The sequence below is a fragment of the Schistocerca americana genome, chromosome X (genome assembly GCF_021461395.2).
Source record: "Schistocerca americana isolate TAMUIC-IGC-003095 chromosome X, iqSchAmer2.1, whole genome shotgun sequence".
In the NCBI taxonomy this organism is placed as follows: domain Eukaryota; kingdom Metazoa; phylum Arthropoda; class Insecta; order Orthoptera; family Acrididae; genus Schistocerca; species Schistocerca americana.
This window is the reverse complement of record NC_060130.1, coordinates 886,606,618-886,632,838: the sequence shown is the minus strand read 5'-3', so window position 1 is coordinate 886,632,838 and position 26,221 is coordinate 886,606,618. Positions and strand designations below refer to the sequence as shown.

The 26,221-nt window shown below is 38.5% G+C and overlaps 1 protein-coding gene across 1 annotated transcript in view; it reads left to right on the top strand.

The window, feature by feature from the left end:
* The window catches only part of LOC124554853, a 185,715-nt gene that overhangs the window by 77,996 nt on the left and 81,498 nt on the right, over positions 1-26,221 (top strand). Inside the window, exons 11-12 of the mRNA XM_047128520.1 lie at positions 16,311-16,421; positions 22,948-26,186. Of these exons, the coding sequence (XP_046984476.1) occupies positions 16,311-16,421; positions 22,948-26,186 (3,350 nt within the window). The remainder of the gene's footprint in view (positions 1-16,310; positions 16,422-22,947; positions 26,187-26,221) is intronic.

Below are 26,221 nucleotides of genomic sequence, written 5' to 3'. Positions count from 1 at the left end.
CCCAGAATTAAAATTTTTAACAGAACAATGACTAGCTGATCAGATCCGTGTAATAATAAAAAATAACAGGATACCCCAGTCAGAATTAGAAAACATCAAAGAACAAGTACAACAAATACTGGAGCAAAATAATGTGCAATCAGAAGAAGAAGAAAATACAGTAATGGACTCATACATCCCAGAGCAAACAAACAAAGAACAACACGCATCAATTAAACAATCAGAGGAAAACGAAATCTTAAGACAGCCACCAGAACAAGCACAAATAGAACTCGAAGTAACACTGATGTTAGATATAGAAGAAAAATTTCAGCTGACGTATATAGAATACAAAGACACAAATACAGACAATAGACCATTCTTGCATAGACCGCCAAATAACCCACAAGTCGAAAAAACAATAAAAACTATCAACACAATCATACACAACAAAATAAATGAAAACACAACTATGGAAGAGTTACAACTACTGGTTTATATAGGAGCGCTCACTACACTAAATATACACACTAGGCAGAGATCAGAACCAACCAACACACAGAAGAAACCTGCAAAACCAGCATGGCAACACAGGCTACAGATCAGAATAGAAAACTGAGAAAAGACATCGGACAGCTAACACAATTTATAGGAAATGAAATGTCAGGAAAAAAAAAAAAACGGAAAAGGTTAGGTAAAATCTCACAACAAGAAGCGATAGAGCAATTAGTTGAAAAGAGGCAGAAATTACAAGCATTGGCCAAACAACTTAGAAGATACAAAAAAAGTGAAAATAGAAGGAAACAAAACCAAACATTCAACGCAAACCAAACGAAATTTTAGCAGACAATAGATAACACACACATTAAAATAGACAATCCACCAAACATAACAGACATGTAACACTCCTGGAGCAACATATGGTCAAACCCGGTACAACATAACAGGCATGCACGGTGGATACAAGCAGAAACAGATACATACAAGATGATACCACAAATGCCTGAAGTGATAATTTTGCAACATGAAGTCACCCAAGCAATTAATTCTACTCACAATTGGAAAGCCCCCTGGAAAAGATAAAATAGCAAATTTCTGGCTAAAGACGTTCACCTCAACACATTCACATCTAACTAAATTATGTAACAGTTACATTGCAGACCCATACACATTCCCTGATACACTCACACATGGAATAACTTATCTGAAACCTAAAGATCAAGCAGACACAGCAAACCCAGCTAAATATCGCCCCATAACCTGCCTACCAACAATATACAAAATATTAACTTCAGTCATTACACAGAAATTAATGACACATACAACACAGAACAGAATTATAAATGAAGAACAAAAAGGCTGTGGCAAAGGAGCACGAGGATGTAAAGAGCAACTGATAATAGATGCAGAGGTGATATATCAAGCTAAAACTAAACAAAGGTCGCTACACTATGCATACATTGATTACCAAAAAGCTTTTGATAGTGTACCCCACTCATGGTTACTACAAATATTGGAAATATACAAAGTAGATCCTAAATTGATACAGTTCCTAAACATAGTAATGAAAAATTGGAAAACCACACGTAATATCCAAACAAATTCAAATAATATCACATCACAGCCAATACAGATTAAGCGTGGAATATACCAAGGAGACTCATTAAGTCCTTTCTGGTTCTGCCTTGCTCTGAACCCACTATCCAACATGCTAAATAATACAAATTATGTATACAATATTACTGGAACATACCCACACAAAATCACACATTTGCTATACATGGATGATCTAAAACTACTGGCAGCAACAAATCAACAACTCAACCAATTACTAAAGATAACAGAAGTATTCAGCAATGATATAAATATGGCTTTTGGAACAGACAAATGTAAGAAAAATAGCATAGTCAAGGGAAAACACACTAAACAGGAAGATTACATATTGGATAACCATAGCGACTGCATAGAAGTGATGGAAAAAACAGATGCCTATAAATATCTAGGATACAGACAAAAAATAGGAATAGATAATACAAATATTAAAGAAGAACTAAAAGAAAAATATAGACAAAGACTAACAAAAATACTGAAGACAGAATTGACAGTAAGAAACAAGACAAAAGCTATAAATACTTATGCTATACCAATATTGACCTACTCATTTGGAGTAGTGAAATGGAGTGACACAGACCTAGAAGCACTCAATACACTTACACTATCACAATGCCACACATATAGAATACATCACATACATTCAGCAACTGAAAGATTCACATTAAGCAGAAAGGAAGGAGAAAGGGTACTTATCCACATAAAAAACCTACATTATGGACAGGTAGACAATTTAAGAAAATTCTTTCTAGAACGAGCAGAAACTAGCAAAATATACAAAGCAATCACTCATATAAATACATCGGGTACACCACTGCAATTTCATAACCACTTCCACAACCCTTTAGATCACATAACATCAACAGATACGAAGAAAGTAAATTGGAAAAAGAAAACACTACATGGCAAGCACCGGCATCATCTAACACAGCCACACATCGATCAAGACACATCCAACACATGGCTAAGAAAAGGCAATATATACAGTGAGACGGAAGGATTCATGATGGCAATACAGGATCAAACAATAAACACCAGATATTACAGTAAGCATATTATTAAAGATCCCAATACCACAACAGATAAATGCAGACTTTTCAAACAACAAATAGAAACAGTAGATCACATCACAAGCGGATGTACAATACTAGCAAATACAGAATACCCCAGAAGACATGACAGTGTAGCAAAAATAATACATCAACAGCTTGCCTTACAACATAAACTTATAAAACAACACGTTCCCACATACAAGTATGCACCACAAAATGTACTGGAGAATGATGAAATCAAATTATACTGGAACAGAACCATTATAACAGATAAAACAACACCACATAATAGTAATAATAATTTGTTTTCTACCTATCCGCTCCCTCTCCTCATCACCAAATTATGAGAAAAGAGCAGAATTTTACAAGTTGTTTTATTTATAATCACTTTGCTCTCCCAAGTTGTACCGAACATTATTTGACCTAATTCTTTTCCTATATGACCTGACACAGAGGTATGTTTATTGGAATTGATCATATTGTCACACGGAAACCCCAATAAAGTCCAAATCTGAAGGCAGGGTTGTCAATAAAGAACAACACATGAAAGCACGATTAGTACTGATGCCAACATACTGCCAGTACAGGACAGAACTGACCTGGGTAGAGAGTGCAACTGTTTATATGAACGTCAAATATTCCAGAATGGTGTTGTTTATACAAATATTAAATATTCCAGAATACACAAACATCACAAACATATTTGAAGAATCTTCCAGAAATGGTAACTACTAAATAACAAATAATTTCTGGTCACTGGGTTGGAACCAGTGACCAGCAGCACACCAGCCAATGACACTAACCACTGCATCACACTTCATGCACCACAGCTCACGGCATTAGAGATGGGTAAACTCGTTCATCCTTGGGAACTAGTTCACTGCTGATCGTTCTTTTTTGGGAACCGTTCATTTTTACTCGTTCACCTTTCATTTTTGCTTGGTATATGGTTCTTATGAAAAACTGAACACTAGTAGTGTAGGTGACTGAAGGATGGAGGGCACCAAGAGGGGGCACTTGCCTCCCTCCTGGAGTATAGAGTTTTTATTCATTACAGAATTCTTACACACTTTTAGAAGTAATTTCTGTGATTCTGCAGAACCTCTCGTTTAGCCAACTGTAGCTTTGTGTGGCTGAATGCCTGATCGCAGGGAAATAATATAGGGTGGCGCATGGAAAACCGGCCCCGAGTACAGACTGCTCGCCAATTACAGGTGATGTGTTGCCTGTTACGAGCAGATGCAACAAACAGACAAACATGTAATAATTAGGCAGTGAAGAAATAACAAGCTAATGCAAGCAACAATTGCGAAACAATCGATGATGATGTGTAGCGAGCTGGAGAAGAGAACATGAAAATCTCACGCGACGCGCATGGGCTATAGTTCATGTAGTCTTGTAAACCTGTTGGTGGCTGTTTCCCAACTTAATAGACCACAAGTGTCTTGTATAAAAATTCTTCGTTTCGACTTCCACTACATAGCTATGCTACGTTGTAAACAATAATCATTTACACCCTATATATACTGCACGTTGTCTCTGAGTTTGTAGGCGAAGTAAAGACTTTATGGAAGCATAAAATAAAATGTGATTTTCTCATCATACTTGCGTCACACGCTTAGTAAAAATTAGGTTTTTATGTTGCATTATTAAAGTTAATGCAGCAATAATAATAGTAATTAAGTTTGCAGTAGTAAAGTTTTTGGTTTGAAAGCTCCTTCTGAACAAATGTTTTTGAGATAATAAGTAAATACGATTTTATGGCAATCTATGTGTTCTCAAATGGAGAGGCACCGCTTTTCCTACTGAGTCAAAATGACCCACAACCCACTTTTTTATTTTATTTTATTTTTTTTTTCAATGAAACCAAACTAGCGGGTAATGCAAATTGGAAACAACCAAACTTAAAAATAAATAGAGCCTTCCTAAATGTAATGTTTTGTATATGAAAGATACACGAAAATCGTTTTATATGAATTTTCTTACACTAAACATTAAGCAAATTATTGAAAGTTAGTTGCTAAATCAAGTTGATGAAACCAAAAAATATATGAATAACAAAAAAAACTTGCCTTGTTATAAGTATGTATTCTGCTGTTCGTCGATATAATGAATTGAGCTGATATGCCCTTTTGTTACCTGAAAAAACGTACCTATTACATACAACGTAATTTTTATGTAATTTACGTAACTATAAAATACTTTTTGATTACCGGTCACTGAACTGAATAGCCAGAGCCAAGTGCAAGAACAGTTTGGAACACATGTAAAATGGGCAAGCGCAGTGAACGAAACGAACAACTGGATACTGAACTAACTAGGAGCAGTCGGAAGTGGAACTGAGACAGGTGGTCATGCGAAGAATGACAAGTGCGGCCGAGGGAGGCCGAGACTGAGACGAGCGTGCGACCGAGGCTGGAACGAGAACTGCCAAAGTGACCGGCGCAACTGAAGTGAACTAGTGAACTATGAACTGATCGTTCCTCGTTCCTGGGAACTGTAAGTAGACTGCCGCGACCGAAGTGAACTACGAACCGATCGTTCCTCGTTCCCGGGAACTATAAGTAAACCGCCGCGACCAAAGTGAACTACGAACCGATCGTTCCTCGTTCCCGGGAACTATAAGTAGACCGCCGCGACCGAAGTGAACTATGAACCGATCGTTCCCTGGAATTTGTTCCTTGGTCCTTTCGTTCATCTTGGATCTTGTCCATGGCCCTCTGTATGGCTGTGCTGGCAGATCCTTATGTTCTGGTTATGTTGTCACAGCATCTCCTCTATGATGAGCATTAGAGGTAGCTCCCCTTTCATCATTGATTTGCATCTTTGGACAATAGCAGGACTTCATTTTCTGCCCTCGTCTTCTTGATGAAGGATCATAATCCTCAGACAAGTGACAGAGGATACAATATAGTCAAAAGTTATGCTTCAATAACTTTTATAATAGTCCAACATTCCACAGAAGTGTAGAACTCCATACATAGTCTACGGGGCTGTGTCTCACTGGCCAGTGCTTAATGTTATAGTGGTCATCATCTTTCTCCTGGGTGTCCAGGTTCTGTATGCAAGCAAGCTGCCTTGCTTCTTCTGTCCTGGTTATGAGATGTTTCATGTAGTCATCATGAGTATCGATCAGTTGAAATGAGAAAAGTTTATCCATTGTTTTGAACTCATGGCTCTAGAGCAGAAAGAACAGTGTGAAAACTATAGTGTCTTGCTCCACTGTGTTTTATGCGAATATCATGATGGGAAGTATTGTACCCAAGTCATTCTGTGCAGTGTCAGTGTACATTGAGAGCATGCCTGCCAACATCGTACTGACATGTTTTTTTTAGGCCATTCGTCTGTGGCTGGTAGGCAGTTATCCTCTAAGTGTTGTCGCAACGTGAAATTGCCCTGATACTATTCTCAACTGGAAAACTTTTCCACCATGAGAGCTCATCATGTGGGGAGCACTGCACTTTAGAATGATGCCTTCTACAAGGAACTGTGCAATTACTGGAGCTTCAGGAGCTGCATTGTTTTGGTGACAACATTGTGGGTGAGGTAGACTGTGCTGACTATTATTCATTGACTCCCTTTTGTCAACTTAGGGAATCTCCCCAAGAGGTCACTTCCAATTTGGTAAAGTGGTGCTGCTGCAGGCAGGTTTAGTACCAGATGCCCCAGAAGTAATTGCAACACATGCATTTTTTACAGTGGCTCACATAGTGTCTAATGGATCAGTAGAGACTTGGTGAGTGATACCTGCATCTGATTTGGTCTCGAGTCTTCATAAATCCCAGATGAGTGTCATGTCGACGTGATGTTGGAATATAATGGAAATACCTTGGGGTTGCTGACCACAGATGAGCTGGATGATGTGCATCAATTTCCACATTATGACAGTGTGTATACGACCCGGGAAAAACCCGGGAATTTTTTCATCCGGGAGAAAACCGGGAAAATCCAGGAAATTTTTCAGGATTCCAGGAATTTTTCATTGTTTTAGTTTTCAGTTAAATTTTTGCAATTTTGACTGGTAAGAACCAATATTCTAACAAAGGATATTATTGTATCCTGCTACTGCAGAATAATACTTCAACAATAATACATAAACGAGAGAAAAAACGAAAATAACTTAAATTGCAAAGGAAATGCGCCATATACAACGACGACACAAAGTGCTCATGCAAGGGTCTGCCAACAGCAAAATTTGTCAAAGGCTTTAGGAAGACTATGCAATAGCTTCATAACAACAAATTGCCTCCGATGAGCGTGAAGTCACAACTGTTTACATTTGATTCATTTTAGCAGTTATGAGCGGACTCATGCGCATGCGCAGTTGAGTCGTGTTTGAGCAGTAGATTCTCCCTCTTCTGGTTACAGGAATGTGGCTATTGGCTGTGCAAGCAGTCGCAGCAAGCAGCTAGTTGCTACCAGGAGAAGGGGGCAGCAAATTCATATTCTGGAGGGGAAAAAAAAACCTTGTTTCACAAAGTGCCTAGCATCCAGCGCACGTTTGTCTGTCGATTATTTTGAAACGCTTCCCTGTTGGTTTTTGAACATGTTTTAAGTTGATTTCTGAATGAATCATAAGTTGATTTTTGAAAGCGTGTATAGTGTACGTGATGTCTCTGTCAGGAGAATCCTCGTCACATCTAGAAATAAACTTTCTGCAGACAAAAGAGGTCAGGGCTATACGAGCTGAGCGGAGTAAAGCTGAACGGATGAATGTCAATCGCTGTCTGATTATGTGGTAGATTGGGTTTGCGAATGATCAGCTTTGTTATAATTACTACTATTGAAATCCATAGATTCAGTCTACCAGAATGGAAGTAAACGACTGACAGGAATAACAGGTGAGAAAGATTACATACTATCTTCTCGGTGAACTCAAGAAAATGAAATTTTGACAGAAAAGTTTTGACCAGGTCCCTACACTACTAAGGGCCAGTTGTACAGTTCCCGGCTAGCAGCCGCTTAAGTTCTATTTGGGAAGTAACGCGGAAAACGTGTTGCACGAACACGTAATAACGCCTAACCGGAAAACAATCGCGGGATAACTGAACCTGTGATTCTGGCAGTGTTTGTGAAATTAATCGGCGAACAAATTTTGACAATGGTAGGAATAGCTGCAGAATTGGTGATGACAAGATGGTTTCTTAGAATGAGAAAGGAGAAGAAACGGAGACATCACACAAATTATGAAGAATAAGACAATTCCAAATTTATATAAAAATGTCGTAATACTACTTTTCGATCTTGTGCTTGAGAAACTGGTGCGTATGAATGAAATGTGAAACTGTTTCCTAACATAAAGCTTTTTGCTTGTAGTAGGCCTAATAGGCATATGATATTGGTACTTTGTGGATTATATTCTGTCGTGTTTTAAAAATGGCCGTTTGTGCCAAAAAAGTCTTGTTTATTTGGTGTGTCTTACAAAATTGCTCCAATATCAGAAAGGCCTCTTTTGTTTTATGTAGCAGGCAGTGACAAAATAGATGTAATCAGATCGAGAAACCACACCAGGCTTGAGTATTATTTGTGTTAACAGCTTTTTCAGTATTAGATAACGACATTTTGATTTTTCACTTAGTGAATCGTTTGATGAGCTTTGGTGAGGTAATAGATTCTTTTGCAGAAAGGAAAGCATGCCATGTAAAGCTGTAGCAAGATTAGAGAGAAAAAATGCTAGGAGCTAAGGATTGAAGAAATGTGTACTTTCTTGCTTCTCTCTTTACTTTATTGGTTTTGTGTGCCCTGCATTTAATTTTATGTCACACAAAATAGCAAGTTATTAGCTAATAGGCAATAAAGAGTGCAAATTTTCTGAAGAGTTCTTGTTCTCCCGATTACAAATAATCTCGTCCACTATTAATTGCGAGATTTTTTTTTTTAAGAGGGGCCTGCTGGCAAACCGGCCGACTGGAAGCAGGAGAGGCACCACAGGACATTTCAACTTCCACTGTCCTGAATATAGTTTGATGGCATCCAGTACAAAATATACACATTTGAATTCCACAAAGCGAAATACAGTGATGAGTGATAGAAGAATGCTTTATGAAGAGGCGTGGCACTGCACTTCAGCACACTTGAGACCAAATAATATGTCTTACATTTCCTCGAACACATATGTTTTATGTTTCAGACTTTTCAGGAAGATGTGCGCTACAAGATGAACATATTTTTGAAAATTCGATCTTTTTTAGTATTGATCCAGTTCGCAAATATCGTAGATCCGAGGCTAATGCACAGAGCAGTCTGAGTTATAGTGGGTAGTCTCCACGTGACCCGTGTTTACATTTAGCGATTTTGCTGTTTACTCTTTGTTTACCCTCACGTCAAATGAAAACAAGACAGATGTCTGTGGCCGGGAGCTATGAAGTGAATTAAAATACATTCACATAATTACGGAAGGCTAAAATATGTCATTAGTTTCAGATTTTATGTTGTTTCCACCTTTCTAACTGTCAAGCATTAATCGCCTTGCAGAACAATGAAGTTAGTTTTGTCGGTTTGCTAAAGAAATTTGACTTTTATAAACCTTTTCCGCAGAGGCAGTCAATGTATTTGAAAGGAAATATTTGAATCCACAGTACTGGCTAGTTTCAACTGTTCGCTGCATTTCAAGTGCACATTTTCATCTTCTAGCATGTATGGCGTTATGCTATAATAAAGAACCAAGCATGATATAATACAGTACTGGTGCTCCAAGAAAATTTACATCCCGAAAACCACACTGAAAAGCTTAATATCATGTCGAGGTATACTTGATTGGGAATCTGGACATACGAATGTGCACTTAAAGTATGCACTTTAAGTGTGCGCATTTTAGTTATGGTTCACGAAATTCCGATGCTCTTGGAATATCATCTGATGTCTTGTTTCTGTTATGACATAATGTATGATCTTTCAATGTTTTATACGTATGTACATGTGGTCTTCCTGCATCATGGTAGCTGCGCAAGCGCGGTGATGCCTGTTATCTGCACTCTCCGTCAACTGCTGAAACGAACTTATTTCTAACATATCGCTCTCTGGCAACTGCTGAAACGAACCTATTTCTGACAGGTCGCAGGAAAATATTGTGAAATGGGGTTTGAAATTTGTTACTTTCAAAGTAAATATCCTTTTACGTAAGTTGAACTATGTGCGAGAATGTACCATGAATTTCTTAAATCACAGAGCGTTTGACTCTCATTTAAAAAATCAGCTCTTTGATGATGAGCCATTTAGAAAAATTTCGAACAAATTTCGAACCCAGAAGATCAGACATTTGTCATTATTAAAAATTTTACTGGCACATTTGTGTGATTCTTAAAGTGTAACACGCGCATAAAAGATCAACATTATATGCGAAATCATAATTTTTCTTGCAGCTTATTAACCTTAGAGACCAATATTATATGTGAAAGCTTTTCTTTTCTTGTAGCAACACTATGTATATTAATTTAAACTATTAACTTTCCCTGTTTGTGTGTTCGTGCTACGTAACAGTGATGTTGCTGTTGGCTGACTACATCAAGTGTCCTATGCTCTGAATATCCGCTGTCATTGGCTGCCGAGATCACGACATGAGCTATGACTCGCTTACAGAAATGCATCGCAATCTCTATTTCAATGATTCGGAAAGTAACATGCGGTGTTTGGTGGAATTCCAATGTATACTTTCATAATACGAAAATATGCAACGTACATGTTGCTGCACATAAGACATTTCCAAAACGCGTCTTTCTCTCTGAGTTTCATTTTCTAAAGTGCTGGGAAATTCTACGCCCATGTGTAAAACCTAAACCATTCAAAGTATTGATAAGGGAAAATATACTGTCACTTAACACGGGAAAAGCGTGTTTTCACCCAGGAGAAAGTGTATTTTTAACCGGGAAATCCGGGAAAAATCTGGGAATTTTTCTTCCTTGGTCACGTATACACCCTGTATCAGATCATAGTTCCTCTTATACAGTATACCATTTATTTGTTGGTATCCTTTGGCTGGACCTTCCCTCTGTTCAGCAGCATTGTCATCTAATGCAGCAATTACTGAGATTTCACTCGTGCTGCTGTGTTCTGCCAAAGAATTCCTTGAGTGACAGTCAGAACTATTCTGATTGTGTCCATATTTTTGTACCAATGTGATGTCATACTCCTGAACCCTCAGTGTCTGTTTTGCTAGTTGACCCGATGGATTCTTTGGGCTGGTCAGCCAGTATAGAGAGTGGTGATCTGTCTAAATAGTGAAGTGTTTGCCTAATAAATAGGGCCAGAACTTGTTTATGGCGGAAACACCTCCAAGGCACTCCATCTCAGTAGTTCTTCTTGAACTTGGAGGATACTCTTCCTGGATTTGTACTAGAACTGCCCCTATCCCACAACACATTTCAACACATTTGTCAGTTGGCTTCGATATTCTTCAGATGTCTTCAAAAAAATGGCATTATCATCCAGATAGCAAAGTCCAATTTAAGTGTAAAATAGATTGTCCATTGTATTTTTGAAGATGGCTGGAGCATTTCATAGTTCAAGTGGCATAACTTTGAACTCATAGAGGCTATTCATAGTTACGAAAGTAGTCATTTCCCAGTCAGCCTTGTCAATCTCGATTTGCCAGTAGCCTGTCTGTGTGTGCATTGTTGAAAAATACTTTACCCCTTCCAAGCAATCCAGGGTGCAGTCAGTGCACGGCAGTAGAAACAGAAGTCTCTCTTTGTGATTTTGTTCAGTTGTTGTAGGTAGTCAACTCAGAAACACCATGTGCTGTCCTCCTTCGCAAGGACAACAGGAGAGGAACAAGGACTCTCTGAAGTGTTAATGATGTCATCTTTCACCATGTTTTCCTCTTACTCCTGAATTATCCATTCTTCAGCCAACAACACTGTATGAGCATTGGCTATTGGTGGCTGATCCCCAGTGTTAATAGTGAGTGAGGTGGCACAGTTGCTAGCACACTGGATTTGCATTCGGGAGGACGACGGTTCAATCCTGCGTCCGGCCATCTTGATTTAGGTTTTCCGTGATTTCCTTAAATCGCTCCAGGCAAATTCTAGGATGGTTCCTTTGAAAGGGCACGGCCGACTTCCTTCCCTAATCCGATTAGACCGATGACCTCGCTGTCTGGTCTCTTCCCCCAAACAACCCAACCCCCAGTGTTAATATGACGTTTTATCATGGACTGCTTGGCCTGTCTTTCCTTCACTCTGGATTTGAAAGCTTCTGAAATTGACACAAAATAGCTATTACTTGCCAATGTTGATCCTCTGTCAAGCCAAATTCTATTGGCAGTTAAATAATAGCTTCCTCCCCTGTGTTGCCTGTAGTTGTAATTTAGCAGGATTCTTTGTTGATGACTCTAAGCTGCCCTTCCTGGATTGTTTCAGCTGTTCGTGTGCACACACCTTTAGGGATGAATGGGGGCTGCTCGTGACAGTGAGGGATCCAAAGTTCTCCTTGACCCTCCACTATGTTTATGATCATTGCCGGCATGTAGATTTGTTTTGTGAGCCTGAGTAGTTTTTTACAATCAACAAAAACTTCACATCATATTTGCCATTGACTGTAGAAATTATTTTTTTCACAATTGCAGTTTCAACTTTTGGGCCATTGTCAAGTGTTAAGTGTTACTGCAAAAGATTTTGCTTCAGCGCATGTCAGACTAAAATCCTCCGATAGGCCTACATGTCATCATCAGAAATAGCCTTGTGAAATAAATAATTTCTAGTCAGTGATATCCTTCAAGAAATTCTACATGACTGTGAGCCCCAACCATGAGTAGTTAATCAAAAACTTCACAGTTTAACTGTGCATCTTGACTGACTTGACTGATGACTGGAACTTGTCTTGTTGATGACAAAGGGATAACAATGTCTTCAATAGCCAACAACTGCTCAGAGCAATCTTTTTTTATGTATGCTTGTTAGAATATCTTTATCAGTTTGGAGATCTGATCTTTCACAGTCTATGAATGGTTGTGGTGACTGCAAGAAGTCCTACCCAAGAATAATGATATGACTACATTCTGATGAAATGACAAGGATCAAACCTCTCTTCTTCACCATTCTCAATTATTTCTGAGCTATGTGGTCAGCATTCATGGTGGATATGTCTTTTGCACTCGGTCCAAGATTTCTGGCTGCCGTACACTGTTGTGTCTCTACTTTTACTGTTTCGCACATGAGAGAAGTGAGGTCATGGTGGTCTTCTGCAACTACCTTGGGGACCAAGGAACCACATTCAGGAGTCGACTGTATCACTTTCACCTGACTCTTTTCTTTGTGATACATTTCCTTAGTCCACTGGCACCACTTGATAAATTCTTCTGTTGTTTTGACATCCTCTATCGGAGAAGCTTGGTGTGTGTCTTCTGCGACTCCTTTTCTCATAAGTGAGGAAACATTCTGTATGTGTGACTGTGTCGTTTTGCAATAGCAATGGGCCTTGTTCTTTGGTTGTTCTTCTGTTAAGCAGACTTACTGTTGATTGTCACCAATTGTTTTCCTCAGTTCAACCTGGAATTTGCCCCAGCTATTTAGCTTCTTTTCGTTGTTCTCAAACCATTGCTGGGCTGTGTCATACAAATAAAAGTATACATATACCAGACACGTCGTATCATCCCACTTGTTATATTTGGTGACTTGGTCAGATCCTGTTATCCATTTCATCAGATCCTGACCAGTATCCCTGGAAAACACTGATTGATGCCTGATTTTCAGCTGACATCTGCTGTTTTGGATTCCATCCATTTTCTGAATTTACAGATCTTAGGAATGATGTACTGCTTGTATTTCAATTCCTGTCCATGTAGGTGACTGCTTTTACATTGCCTAACTGGAGTCTTGGTGATTTAAATGTTGTGAAGCACCTGGCACCTCCACCAAACAATGCCATGTCGAAATCGCAATTGAGTCCAAGTCCAAAGGCAGGGTTGTCAATGAAATACAACACGTAGACTGAAAGAAATTTTATTACTGACATCAATATACAGCCAGAACAGAACTGATGTGGATGGGGAGTGCAGTTTTTTATACAAGTGTTATATGTTCCAGAATGCTATAATGGGAATCAAAAAGTTCCAATTTGAAGATGTTGCTGCAGCTTGTATGCAATGTAATGATTTTCTTATGCGGGTATATAAGCACCAATATGTAGGCAATGGATTAGTGTGGCTTTTGTGTCTTTCCACCATGCGTACAGTAAATGGGGAAATATGAATTATGACAAGAAGGACTAATATGCTATTATTTCTTCCTTGGCTGCTGAAGGACAAACACCGGTGACATTCATTGGAGAATGAAAAATGCGTATGGGACAGCATGTCTGTCAAAAACCACCATTGTGGAATGGTACACCAATTTCTGTGCTGGTTTCAATTTGACACAAGACAGTGGTTGATATGGGAGGCCAGCCTCATCTCTTACACCAGCTCAAGTGGTAGACACTTGGGCACTTGCCCTATGGTCCTAGTCTCTCCTCATGTGATTATCTCCTTATCCCTTAAAAAAGTCTTTGAATGATTGACAGTTCCTGTCAGTTTGTGATGTGCAGCAAGCACAGATTTCTTCATGCAACAGGATGTTTTACCAAACAGGTGTCTTTGACCTAATGCTTTAGTGAGATGATTGCCTCAGTGCTGACAGTGATTTTGCCTGATTGGCATAGTAATGCTGTATTGCACAGCCTTGAAACAGAAACTTTTTGATCACCCATTATAGTATTTATACATAAACTGGATTTTCCACCTATAGAACCACAATATATTTCAAGAATCTTCCAGAAATGATAACTCCAAAATAATAAATAATTGCTGGTAGTTGTGTTTGAACTGGCGATGTGCAGTATGCCAGCTGGCAACACTTATCACTGCATGCACAAGAACTGATGGCAGTATTTCTTTGTACATACAAAACAATAATGTATGCTCTGTTGGTTGTGCATGTCAGCGTCACACTTTATCTGTGACTGGCTGCATAAGCTGATTCCTAGGTCAGACAGGGGTAAGTGAATCATGCCTCTGAGGGAATTATGATTTGCTTATCCAACAATTGTTAATGCTCTGATTATTATTAGAATGTTGCTTACATGCCGACTGAAGGGCTTTCTTCATTAGAGTTATCAGATTGTAGATGTTATAGGGGGAGAGGAGTTAATTGCTCTTGAACATATCAGCATACAGATTTGAGATGTGCTCCATTTTTGTGTACTGTGTATGAGTGATGCCCTCTAAAATATAAAAGTGCACCTATACAGCATGAAATGCTACACTATGATAGTGTGTAAAAAATTCATATACTAGCTTTGTAGCATTCTTTTCATCTTATTATCAGGTTGGTGCACAAAAACAATGGATTCTGAAATGGCAATAGTTGGATGTTACCAAATGCCAACAAAGCACCTATATTTTCATTGAGAATTTTGGGTTTACTAAAATGGTCAGAGGCACTCAGGAACACCAACAAACATTTGTACCTGACACATTATGACAGTTATGACTGCAGTGGTCATTGAAAAAAACTGTAGTCTGTAGCATGGCTTTAGAAGATAAACCCTGTAAAGAAATGTTAGCAAGTACACAATGTGAAAAACAGTAGGGCTAGTGAACTTTCCTCCTCATTTTTAATGGGATACCAGTGATATTGAGCTACATTTTTATAACAGTGACTTCTCAGCATTTTCAAGAATATGGAAAAGTGTGCACAACTGATTCCTCAGGAGCTTGATGAATAATTTTTTATTTGTCACCTGGAAGAGTTGCTTCTCTGTTATTCTGATATAAGAAAATAAAAAAATATAATTACACACAAAGCACTGTCAGAAATTAAAAAAAAAAGTTTTTATTAATTGTCACTATTCTGGTCAGTACCTTTGTAATGGTGATTAGTGATTGCTGCATGTATTATTTGGTATTCATTGTTGAAAACTGGTGAAAGAATGAATGCTGGAAGATATTGCATCCCATTTACTGGGCTGCAAGGCATAAAAACTAAGCCAGAAATTGTCTTTTACTGTGCAGAAACTACATATCATTGAGACTCATGTGCTGACAAACTGTTTAGGCATATGGACAGTTTGTAGACAGGGAAAACTTTTGCATTAAAGCCACCCATTATATTGTTTTAGAATAGCATTTCACTCAGAAATATTTAAAATTTGTGACAGTGTTGCACTAGTGCCTCGTAAGGACAAGTGAATAGCATCGTCTCATGCAAATGTGGATTTATTATTTTCATCAGATTATTGTTGTTTCAAAGTGCACCACAGAACCCAACATTTCATGTGCAGCATTCTAATACACTTTAATCAATATTCATGTTGTAATATGGTGCATTGCGAGATGTGAATGTGATATTTGTACATATTCTTCCTGGTATGCCATAATGGCTAACATCTGCAGTGTAGTTGAAATAAATGATTGTCTGGCATACCTTTAGTTGGGGGATAATATTATGAAATATGCTTTGATATACATTATTTTGTTTATTAACTTTGTGTGATATTGTAAAAACAGGATATTTTGAAATATCCAACTGTTAGTTATATCAGTTAATTTGTTTGTAATATATTCAGACAAATGTCCCTTTCAAGTGTCATGGTTTTTGCTCACAAGGGGTTTTATCACATAGTCTTTGGAATTACACACTTTGATTTAGCTGACATTAATATAAAATTATTCCATTTTCATTTCTTTACTTGCAGTCAAAACCAGAAACTCCAACAAAAGGGAAAAAACGATCAACGATAGAGGTTGAGAATGAAGAAGAGAAGGAAGTTTCACTATTCAAGCGCAAAAGAAATGATAGGGCAGATGTAAGTAGTATTCGTAAGAACATCAAGACTTCCAACTTTTTTGTTGGTTGGTTGTTAAATTTTAAGTAAAGTGAATGTTAATTTGTTATGTAGCTGAAAAGTTTTTCATGGCTGTCTGCTGGATTCAGTTATTGGCCCTACATTAATTTTTGACAGTGAGATTTGCTGCCAACTTATGTTGACTGCAGAGGAATGCTAAGCTAAACTGACACAGTTTGGTGTCCCAGTCCAGGATTCAGCTGCAGTCACCTGAAAATGGCATCAAATCAGTGCAGTGAAATAACCTGGTAGAATTTGATTTCGATAATTTGTATCACTGAAGCTGTACTTTGTGTTGTTGTTGTGGTCTTCAGTCCTGAGACTGGTTTGATGCAGCTCTCCATGCTACTCTATCCTGTGCAAGCTTCTTCATCTCCCAGTACCTACTGCAACCTACATCCTTCTGAATCTGCTTAGTGTATTCATCTCTTGGTCTCCCCCTACAATTTTTACCCTCCACGCTGCCCTCCAATACTAAATTGGTGATCCCTTGATGCCTCAGAACATGTCCTACCAACCGATCCCTTCTTCTGGTCAAGTTGTGCCACAAACTTCTCTTCTCCCCAATCCTATTCAATACTTCCTCATTAGTTATGTGATCTACCCATCTAATCTTCAGCATTCTTCTGTAGCACCACATTTCGAAAGCTTCTATTCTCTTCTTGTCCAAACTATTTACCATCCATGTTTCACTTCCATACATGGCTACACTCCATACAAATACTTTCAGAAATGACTTCCTGACACTTAAATCTATACTCGATGTTAACAAATTTCTCTTCTTCAGAAGCGCTTTCCTTGCCATTGCCAGTCTACATTTTATATCGTCTCTACTTCGACCATCATCAGTTATTTTGCTCCCCAAATAGCAAAACTCCTTTACTACTTTAAGTGTCTCATTTCCTAATCTAATACCCTCAACATCACCCGACTTAATTCGACTACATTCCATTATTCTCGTTTTGTTTTTGTTGATGTTAATCTTATATCCTCCCTTCAAGACACCATCCATTCCGTTCAACTGCTCTTCCAAGTCCTTTGCTGTCTCTGACAGAATTACAATGTCATCGGCGAACCTCAAAGTTTTTATTTCTTCTCCATGGATTTTAATACCTACCCCAAATTTTTCTTTTGTTTCCTTTACTGCTTGCTCAATATACAGATTGAATAACATCGGGGAGAGGCTACAACCCTGTCTTACTCCCTTCCCAACCACTGCTTCCCTTTCATGTCCCTCGACTCTTATAACTGCCATCTGGTTTCTGTACAAATTGTAAATAGCCTTTCGCTCCCTGTATTTTACCCCTGCCACCTTTAGAATTTGAAAGAGAGTATTCCAGTCAACATTGTCAAAAGCTTTCTCTAAGTCTAAGCTGTACTTTATGCAAATTTTTTAGTCATGAAACTGTACTCTGTTTAAGAAGATGGCTTATTATCTTTTTATGGACTTCATATCTTCCTTTCTTTTTTTTACATAGCCAACAGATATCTTATTACTCCATTTCACTTAACACCCATCCCTTCTTCCACCTTGTACTTTCTTCTCACTAACTACTCCTCTGGATCTTTCACACATGTAGTGTCACAAATCAGTTATTTGATTTTCATATGTTTTGAGTAACACATGTCATCTTTTCTGTTTTTATCTGCCACTCTGTCTCCTCCAAATTTCCTCCCACCTTTGCCAAAAGCAAAGGGCATATTTTTTTCCTACAACTTCATGGCAGTGCCTTGTATGAGGTAAGTTGTCTTTCATATTTCACGTGGATTATTTACAGCTGCCATAGGCAAAGAAAATGGTTATAAAAATCTCTAATGATTTTGAGTCTGAAAACAATTGTTTATGGGCAATAATGTGAGGGCTTTCATTCACTTGATCATGGTAGTGGAAAATGTATAACTAGAGTCTGCCTGCTTAGTTGAACAGTAACATATTTTCCTACCATACAGTGGGTTCCTGTTCGATTACAGACAAGCTGGAGATTTTCTCTACTTGTGGACTGGGTATTGTGTTGTCCTCCTCATCCTTTCATCATCATCCCCGACACACAAGCTGCCTAATGTGGCGTCACCTGAAGTGAGACCTCGACGTGGCGGCCAAACTTCCCTGGATGGAGCCTCCCGGCCAACAGTGCCATATGATCATTTCATTTTCATGTAAAAGTAGAAGTGATTTTCAGTAAAAGAAGTTTTAATGTTTAGTTATTTATAAGAGTGGCTTGAAAACAAACTTTCATCTTTATCTTACTAGGTTGGAAATGTGGATATGTGTATTTGTTCATTCCTCATTCCAAGACGACATATGAGCATTATTTGCTATAAACGAAGATCTTGCCAGCTGTGAGACACTGACACCAATAGCTTTTTTCACCACAGTGTGTGGAGAGAATGGAATGGATGGAATTATTCTTTACCCTTTGTGTCACTTGTTCTGCGGTGAGTGCACTGACATCTGCAGTGAACATGTGAATGGATAACTATGTGTTGACAACCATGTACTTTTAGCAAGAGCAGGCATTTCCCGCAGGGGGAGCGACTTTTAAAACTAAGTTTATGAAAACAGTTACAAGTCGCACTTTGTATTTTTTATTTACTGGTTTCGCTCTTCAAATGAAAAAGAGCATTATTGGAATATACACTGTAAAAGATACAAATTGAGATAATATAGAAAACTCACACTGACATTATGTAAAGTACATATTCTATTTCCAGTTTGGTGACTTACGTTTGAAGTTGGCTGACAGCATTAAAGATTGTGTTTAAAGTTGGCTGGCAGCCCTATAAATTAAACTGGCTGTGCTGTAGTGTTTAAACTTATGTTTAAAGTGTGTTTAAAGTACAGCAGTAAATGATGATAAATGATGAAACTGACAGCGCCAAAAATGAAACTGACTGTACAACAGTACTTGTAATATCCATGGTATTGTGTATCCAAAAATAATTTACAACTAAAGAAAATGAAATTTACATTTTTTAGTTTCCTCTTTTATGGGTGTGTGTATAGCATGTCATATCTGTACATATTTGTTTATCTTTCAAAAAAATACAAGTACATCTGTAAAAATTAAAATGTATTCCGAAATATATTATAAAAATACATATTTAAAAATATCTTTACAAAAATGCATTCGAAACTATCATTTTTAAAAATATTTCTGGTAAGATAATAGACAGGTATTATATTTTGGTTGCTTATATACAGCACTTCATCAATTAACCCACAGAATCCATGTAAATTACATTTGCTTTCTTCATTTGATAGATTTTGTGGGGTTTTCTTCTTTTCTAAAAAAAAAATTCCAATTCTTCCAAAACCTGTAACGGAGGACCTTTATCTGCGGTGTGGATAATTTTCATACTGTCTCAAAACTCACCTAATGTATGTTTACTTGTTCTCAAATGCACCCAAATAGTAGATCAAATGGGATACGTATTTTTAAAGTTTACAGAAAGCCTACATATTCAGCTAGAATTATTGGTAGTAATTCAAATTATCTAATCCAGCACAAAAGCATATTTCTATTCAGCTTTATACAGACTATTACAGTTACCACTCACAGATAATGACAGAGCAACAGAATTACAACCAAAAGTATGACATTAAGGAACAATTACCAAGAACGTGATGTAACGATATTGTACCACACTACACAGACAATTGTTAAATGAAAGAAAAACAATAGTATAGGCAAGCCAGTAGAAAAGGAAAGGTATATTACACTCACATACAAAGGTCATGTAACAGAGATGTTTCCCAAGATAGAAAGTTAAAGCAGCATTTTGAAGCAGCAGCTCCCTTAGACATGCCCTAATACACAAAGAGAATATATGTAAGGACAAATACAGTAATTTAAGAATATATGAAATGAGGTGCCAGAATTGTCAGAGCATGTACATTGGCCAGACTGGAAGGGTGTTCAAAATACATTTTAAAGAACATTGCAGTTTAAATTCAAATCATACAGCATTTGGCAAACATTTGAGAACAACTAAACATACATTGGATGAGATCCAAGCTAGCCTGAAAATTATCCACATCACGATAAAGGTCCTCTGTTAAATGTCTTTCTAAGGCGCTGCCATCATGGACTGTGCAGCTGGTCGAGGGGGAGGTTCGAGTCCTCCTCGGGCATGGGTGTGTATGTGTTTGTCCTTAGGATAATTTAGATTAAGTAGTGTGTAAGCTTAGGGACTGATGACCTTAGCAGTTAAGTCCCATAAGATCTCTCACACATTTGAATATCTTTTTAAATGTTTTGGAAGAGATGGACATTTTCCTAGGAAAGAAGAAAAACCACAAAATTTATTAAACGAACAAAGTGAATTTAATTTGCATGGATTCTTCCAGTTATTTGATGAAATGCTGTAGATAATCAACCAAAATATAATACCTGCCGTATTATCCTAACAGAAATATTTTTAGAAATGGTAGTTCGGAATGCATTTTTGTAAAGAAATTTTTAAATATTTTTTTATAATGTATGTTGAAAGACATTTTAATTTTTACAGATGTACTTGTATTTTTTGAAAGATAAGCAGATATGTACAGATATGACATGTCTATACACAGGCCCATAAAAGAGGCAACAAAAATGTAAATGTTGTGAATTATGTTTGGATACACGATACCATGGACGTTACAAGTACTGTTGTACAGTCAATTTCATCTTTGGCACTGTCAGGGTCATCATTTACTACTGTACTTTATACGCACTTTAAATATAAGTTTAAGTACTATAGTACAGCCAGTTTAATATATAGAGCTGCCAGTCAACTTTAAACATAAATCACCATACTGGAAATAGAACATATAATTATGTAATGTCAATGTAAGTTTTCCTTATTATCTCAATTTGTATCTGTTACAGTGTATATTCTCATAATGCTCTTGTTCATTTGAAGAGTGAAAGCAGTGAATAAAAAATACAAATTGTGACTGTTTTCAGAAACTAAATCATGTACTTGTAGTAAAAGTGCATGATACAGACAGAATAATTTCACGTGTAAGAACGGCACAGATATCTTTGAGTAATTGTGCGTGATGGTGTGATGGTATGCTTTTCGTGAGTTTTATACCAAGTAAGTGCAAAGATTTCAGCTTAGGAAATTAATGTGCAGGGTTGTAGGCTGTGCCTGTTTCAACCACAGTATGATAGTGTAGTAGTTAAAGCTGCTGAACATTGGCATATTAGGTCGAGGTACGAGAACTGGTGTTCAGTTTGGATTTTTCTGGAATTGGAAGGTGTGGAGTGCATTTGTCTCAACATTGTTACTCCAGGTGAAGAGCTGCACAGCTAAATAAACAGGGGAGTTGACATGTAAGAAGTAGTATTAAATTGAAAGCCTTGGAGCTAACTGTAAACCACATAATGTGTATTTATTTATGCAGATTGTCACAGGAGGTGTGGGAGTTTAATTCTGTTTGTGAGTTTTGAAATAAAAAGATATCAGTGTACTGGGATCAAATGAATATGACTTAGGATAATGAGGTGGTTTTTTTCCCCCCCAAAAAACCTATGACAATAATTGGACACTGTTTGTAAATGTATCCTACATCTTCTGCGGCAGGGGAGTTTGAAAGTGTTTGATCACCTTCCACATAGAGACTTGCTCTCACTTCCACTAGTTATCAAACTTAAAAGATTGTTTGTATAACAGCACTTTTCATAATTATGAGCAAAAGAAAAATAACATGGAGTGGCTGCAGTTACAGGTGTCAAAATTTCATATGTGTTAGTGAGTGGGAATGTCACTTTTGTGTCAGAAAATCAAACAGTAGAAAATCCAGGATGGAATAATGACAATAGTATGAAAAGGATAGATTGCTACTCACCATATAGTGAAGGTATTGAGTCTTGGACAGGCACAACAAGAAGGCTGCTAAACAAGTAAGCATTTGGCGGAAAGGTTTTCTCCTGTATTAGGCAACATACTCACACACATTCACACAAATGCAACTCATACACAGTGCAGTCTGGCCTCAACAGCCAGAGAGACAGTGGTCCAGTGGTCATGTGTGTATGAGTTGCATTTGCATGAATGTGTGTGTGTATGTTGTCAAATTCAGGAATATCTTTTGACCGAAAGCTTACTTGTTTAGCAGTTTCTTTGTTGTGCCTATCTGTGACAACATATTTTATATGGCAAAACTATTCAAAATATAAAATAAGTTAACGAAGTTAATGGAGCTTATATTCCAAAGAGGTTTCATTTCTCGAAATGTTTATGGTATTTGTGTTAATGATAATGTAAGGGTGACACAATTTGAGGATCATTCACTCACCTTATGAGGTGAAAGCTCACAGTATCAATAATTCTACTTTCTCCTTGCGTCCATTTTCTCTTGCTGATGACTTTATAAGCTGAAGAACTTTTCTTCATTAATACTTTAAGCATTGTTAATCACTAGAGCCATAAACTATCTACAGTGCAGCATATCATAACCTTTCATGCCATGTGTAATTGTTACTGTATTCTTATATTTCAGAGTCCTGCAGAGAGCTTGACAACAGATAGTGGATCACTAGTAGATGATGGAGAAAACAATGAACAAGAAAGTGAAGCTGCAGAAGCCATTACAGGAAGTGTTACAATTATGTCCACTGGAAATGTAAAAGGAATAACAGACGTAATACGTCCTCTGTCAGGTGCACACAGCCCGAAAGTATCAGAGTCTCCATCATTGAGCACAAGCTCAGATAAAATAGACTGCTCAGTAGTAACTAATATTGCAGCTAATCCTGGACATTGTTCACCAGGACAGGTGGCAGGCTCTGTTGTCATTGTTAACAATGCTAATGCAAGCAGTAATAAACCTCTAATAAATGAAGCTGGGTTGACAGCTCACAATAACTTGCCAAACGTGAGTTCAAATTCAGTGTCATGCATATCGGTAGTAGGTTTGAAGGTGCCAGTTCCAAATTTAAGTGCACTTGATGATACTAGAAGCAACAAGTCAGCCTCCCAAGAAGAAATTCATGGTATTGTATGTGATATGAAACATAGTGTTGTTAAGGAAAATACAAAGGCAAGTCATCGGATACCTTACAGTGCTCTTGACGATGAAAGCACATCAAGCACTGAAAAAAGTTTGTCAGATAGTAAATTACATAAGTTAATGGATGAAGAGCCACCACGATTGGTCATAAAACGAGAATTTCAGCAGGACGCACTTGATAGAAGGGAGCGAGAAAAGGAAGCAGTCAAGATGAATGATGAAGTTCTGAATATGTCTGCAATGATGAAAGTTGTAATTAAAGAAGAATCTGAAAATAGTAGTGATGCAGTGTCAAATATGCAGATGAATTTGTCCAATATGGGTGTCATTGTAAAAGAGGAACTAGAAACCTCACGTTCTCCAAATCCATCGCAGATGCTTGGAAATTCTCCGTTGGTAGGAGTTGACCTGAATAATCAAATTGGACCTCTGGTTGGGAGCAGTAGTGTGCCATCACACTTGCCACTATCAAGATGTATTAAAATCGAACCAGCATTTCTGAGAGAGGATCGACAAACTCATGCATTGGAACTGTCAACCAATGTTCAGTCATCACCTGCTCGAGATCCTCTGTCTCCCATACTTTCGTCAAATATTGTGCAGGCACCTCAAGTAACGTCTGGTAGCTCAGGCAGTATATCACACTGTTCTGATTCACCTCTTTTAAAAATAGTTGGACATCATCATCATCTGTCTTCTAACACTGCAGTAATTAGGCAGACATCTGAAGTGCAAGTTTCAGGTGGTTCAGACAGACCAGTTAGTTTCAGTGATGAAAACCGAGATGCAAAGCTGCAGTCTTCAGGACAGATTCCTGGTCAGCAGCCGACAGTACTGCAACATCCTTCCCAGGTGCTGCAACTCCAACAACAAAGTCAAACCAGTATATCTCAGCAAAACTGCAATTATATGTCAAACTCGTCATACCACCAACAACAGCAACAGCTCCAGCTTCATCACCACCACCACAGTCATCACCACAGATCGGCTAATCTGCCACCAGAGAAATCTGCAGTGGGCTTGTTGCACATAGTTCCACCCTGCACAAATGGGGGATCAAGCAATCCACAACAGAATGAACCACAAAACTTAAAAATTAAACAAGAAGTTATAACACCATCTGATCGTATGTTGTCAGATCCTCTGCAGTCTCTGAAAGAAGTTAAGGTTCCCAGCCTTACTGGTTCCGCATTGTCTTCCTCACAGTCACTCTCTAGTGGTAGTAATGGTGCAAACACCTGCTCAGATACACAGAGACTACCTTCGCCGAGTGGGCCAGCACCTCCATTTCTGGGACCCTCAATTGAGAATATTAAGAGAGAACCAGAGAGCTATCCGAGCTCTGTTGTTGTAGGGCCTCACAGCCTTAGCAGTGTGATGCCTAAGACGCCACCCCCAAAAATTCATTTGGCAGGAAATGTGCAGCAGTCATTATCAAATCAACAAGGGGGAGGAACACCACACGGATCAGTAACACAGCAACCTGGGGTGACCAGTAGCCCTCGGACAACTCCATGTACACCTCCTCTGGCCTTACCCAGAGCAACATCGCGAACGCCTCCGGGTTCACAGCCTCCTTCACAACCGTCACCGAGACTCACACCGACATCAAGTCTGGCTGCTCAGAGTGGACGGCAGCTTTCACCTTTAAGCAGCTCCTCACCTGGACACCCACATCCTACTCCACATCCCCATCCTTCGCCCTTTGCTGCACCTCCTGGACTTCACCATCATCCACATTCACTTATGCATCACCATCCACTGTTTGCTGCACAAGTTGCAGCACAAGCTGCAGCTGCACATCACAGCACTTACCATCATCCTCATCCATATGCAGCTTATGGTTATCCACTTCCTTATCCATATGGGCCACCTCTTCCTCAGCCACCACCTCATCACCCTACCCCACCATCTTTACATCGTTCTTCTCATGAAAGTACAAAAGTTGAAGTAAGGAATAGTGAAACACATTCTGTGCATCATTCTACACATGCTACTAGCATAACACGACAGGAAACTGCTACCACACCTGTGGATGAAGCGGAGGAACGTCATCACTCTCAAGAACAATCTTCCTCTCACCACCACCATTCTTCCCACCATTCCTCCCACCATTCCTCCCACCACTCCTCACATCATTCATCACATCAACAGTTGTCTTCAGAAAAATCAACTAGTCATCAAAGTATCCAAAGTGGCAGTCATTCTGTTGCAATCTCTCATTCAGCAACTTCCTCTAGTACTGCCTCTGTTCACAGAATCAGTGTTAGTAGCAAGCAGAGTTCTTCTGGAACATCTAGTCCAACATGTCACATATCAGCAACTCTTTCATCATCCGTATCCTCCTCTACATCAATATCGCATCCTTCCTCCAATCAGAACAACCATTACCATTCACATCATCATTCACATAGTCATCATCAGCATCACCACCAGACAAGTTCCAGTGATAGATCTTCTCCGGTTGGATCTGCTACTGTTCCATCTGTAATGAACGTTCCTCTTCCGTTGAGCCAAACTGGTCCAGCAACAGGGAGGAGTTCAAGTCACCAACATCATCAGAACCCTCACCATTCAAAATCAAGTTCTGGAACCTCCTCTCATCATCATACTGGGCAGCCTGGACTAGTAGTTCAACCTATACTACCACCATCTCTTGCTCATCACCATGTTGCACTGGGAGGAGTTCCACCAACTGCTGGCCCTACATCTTCCTTGGAAGCACTGAGGTAAGTGCTTGTTATGTTGACCTTTGGATATTTTT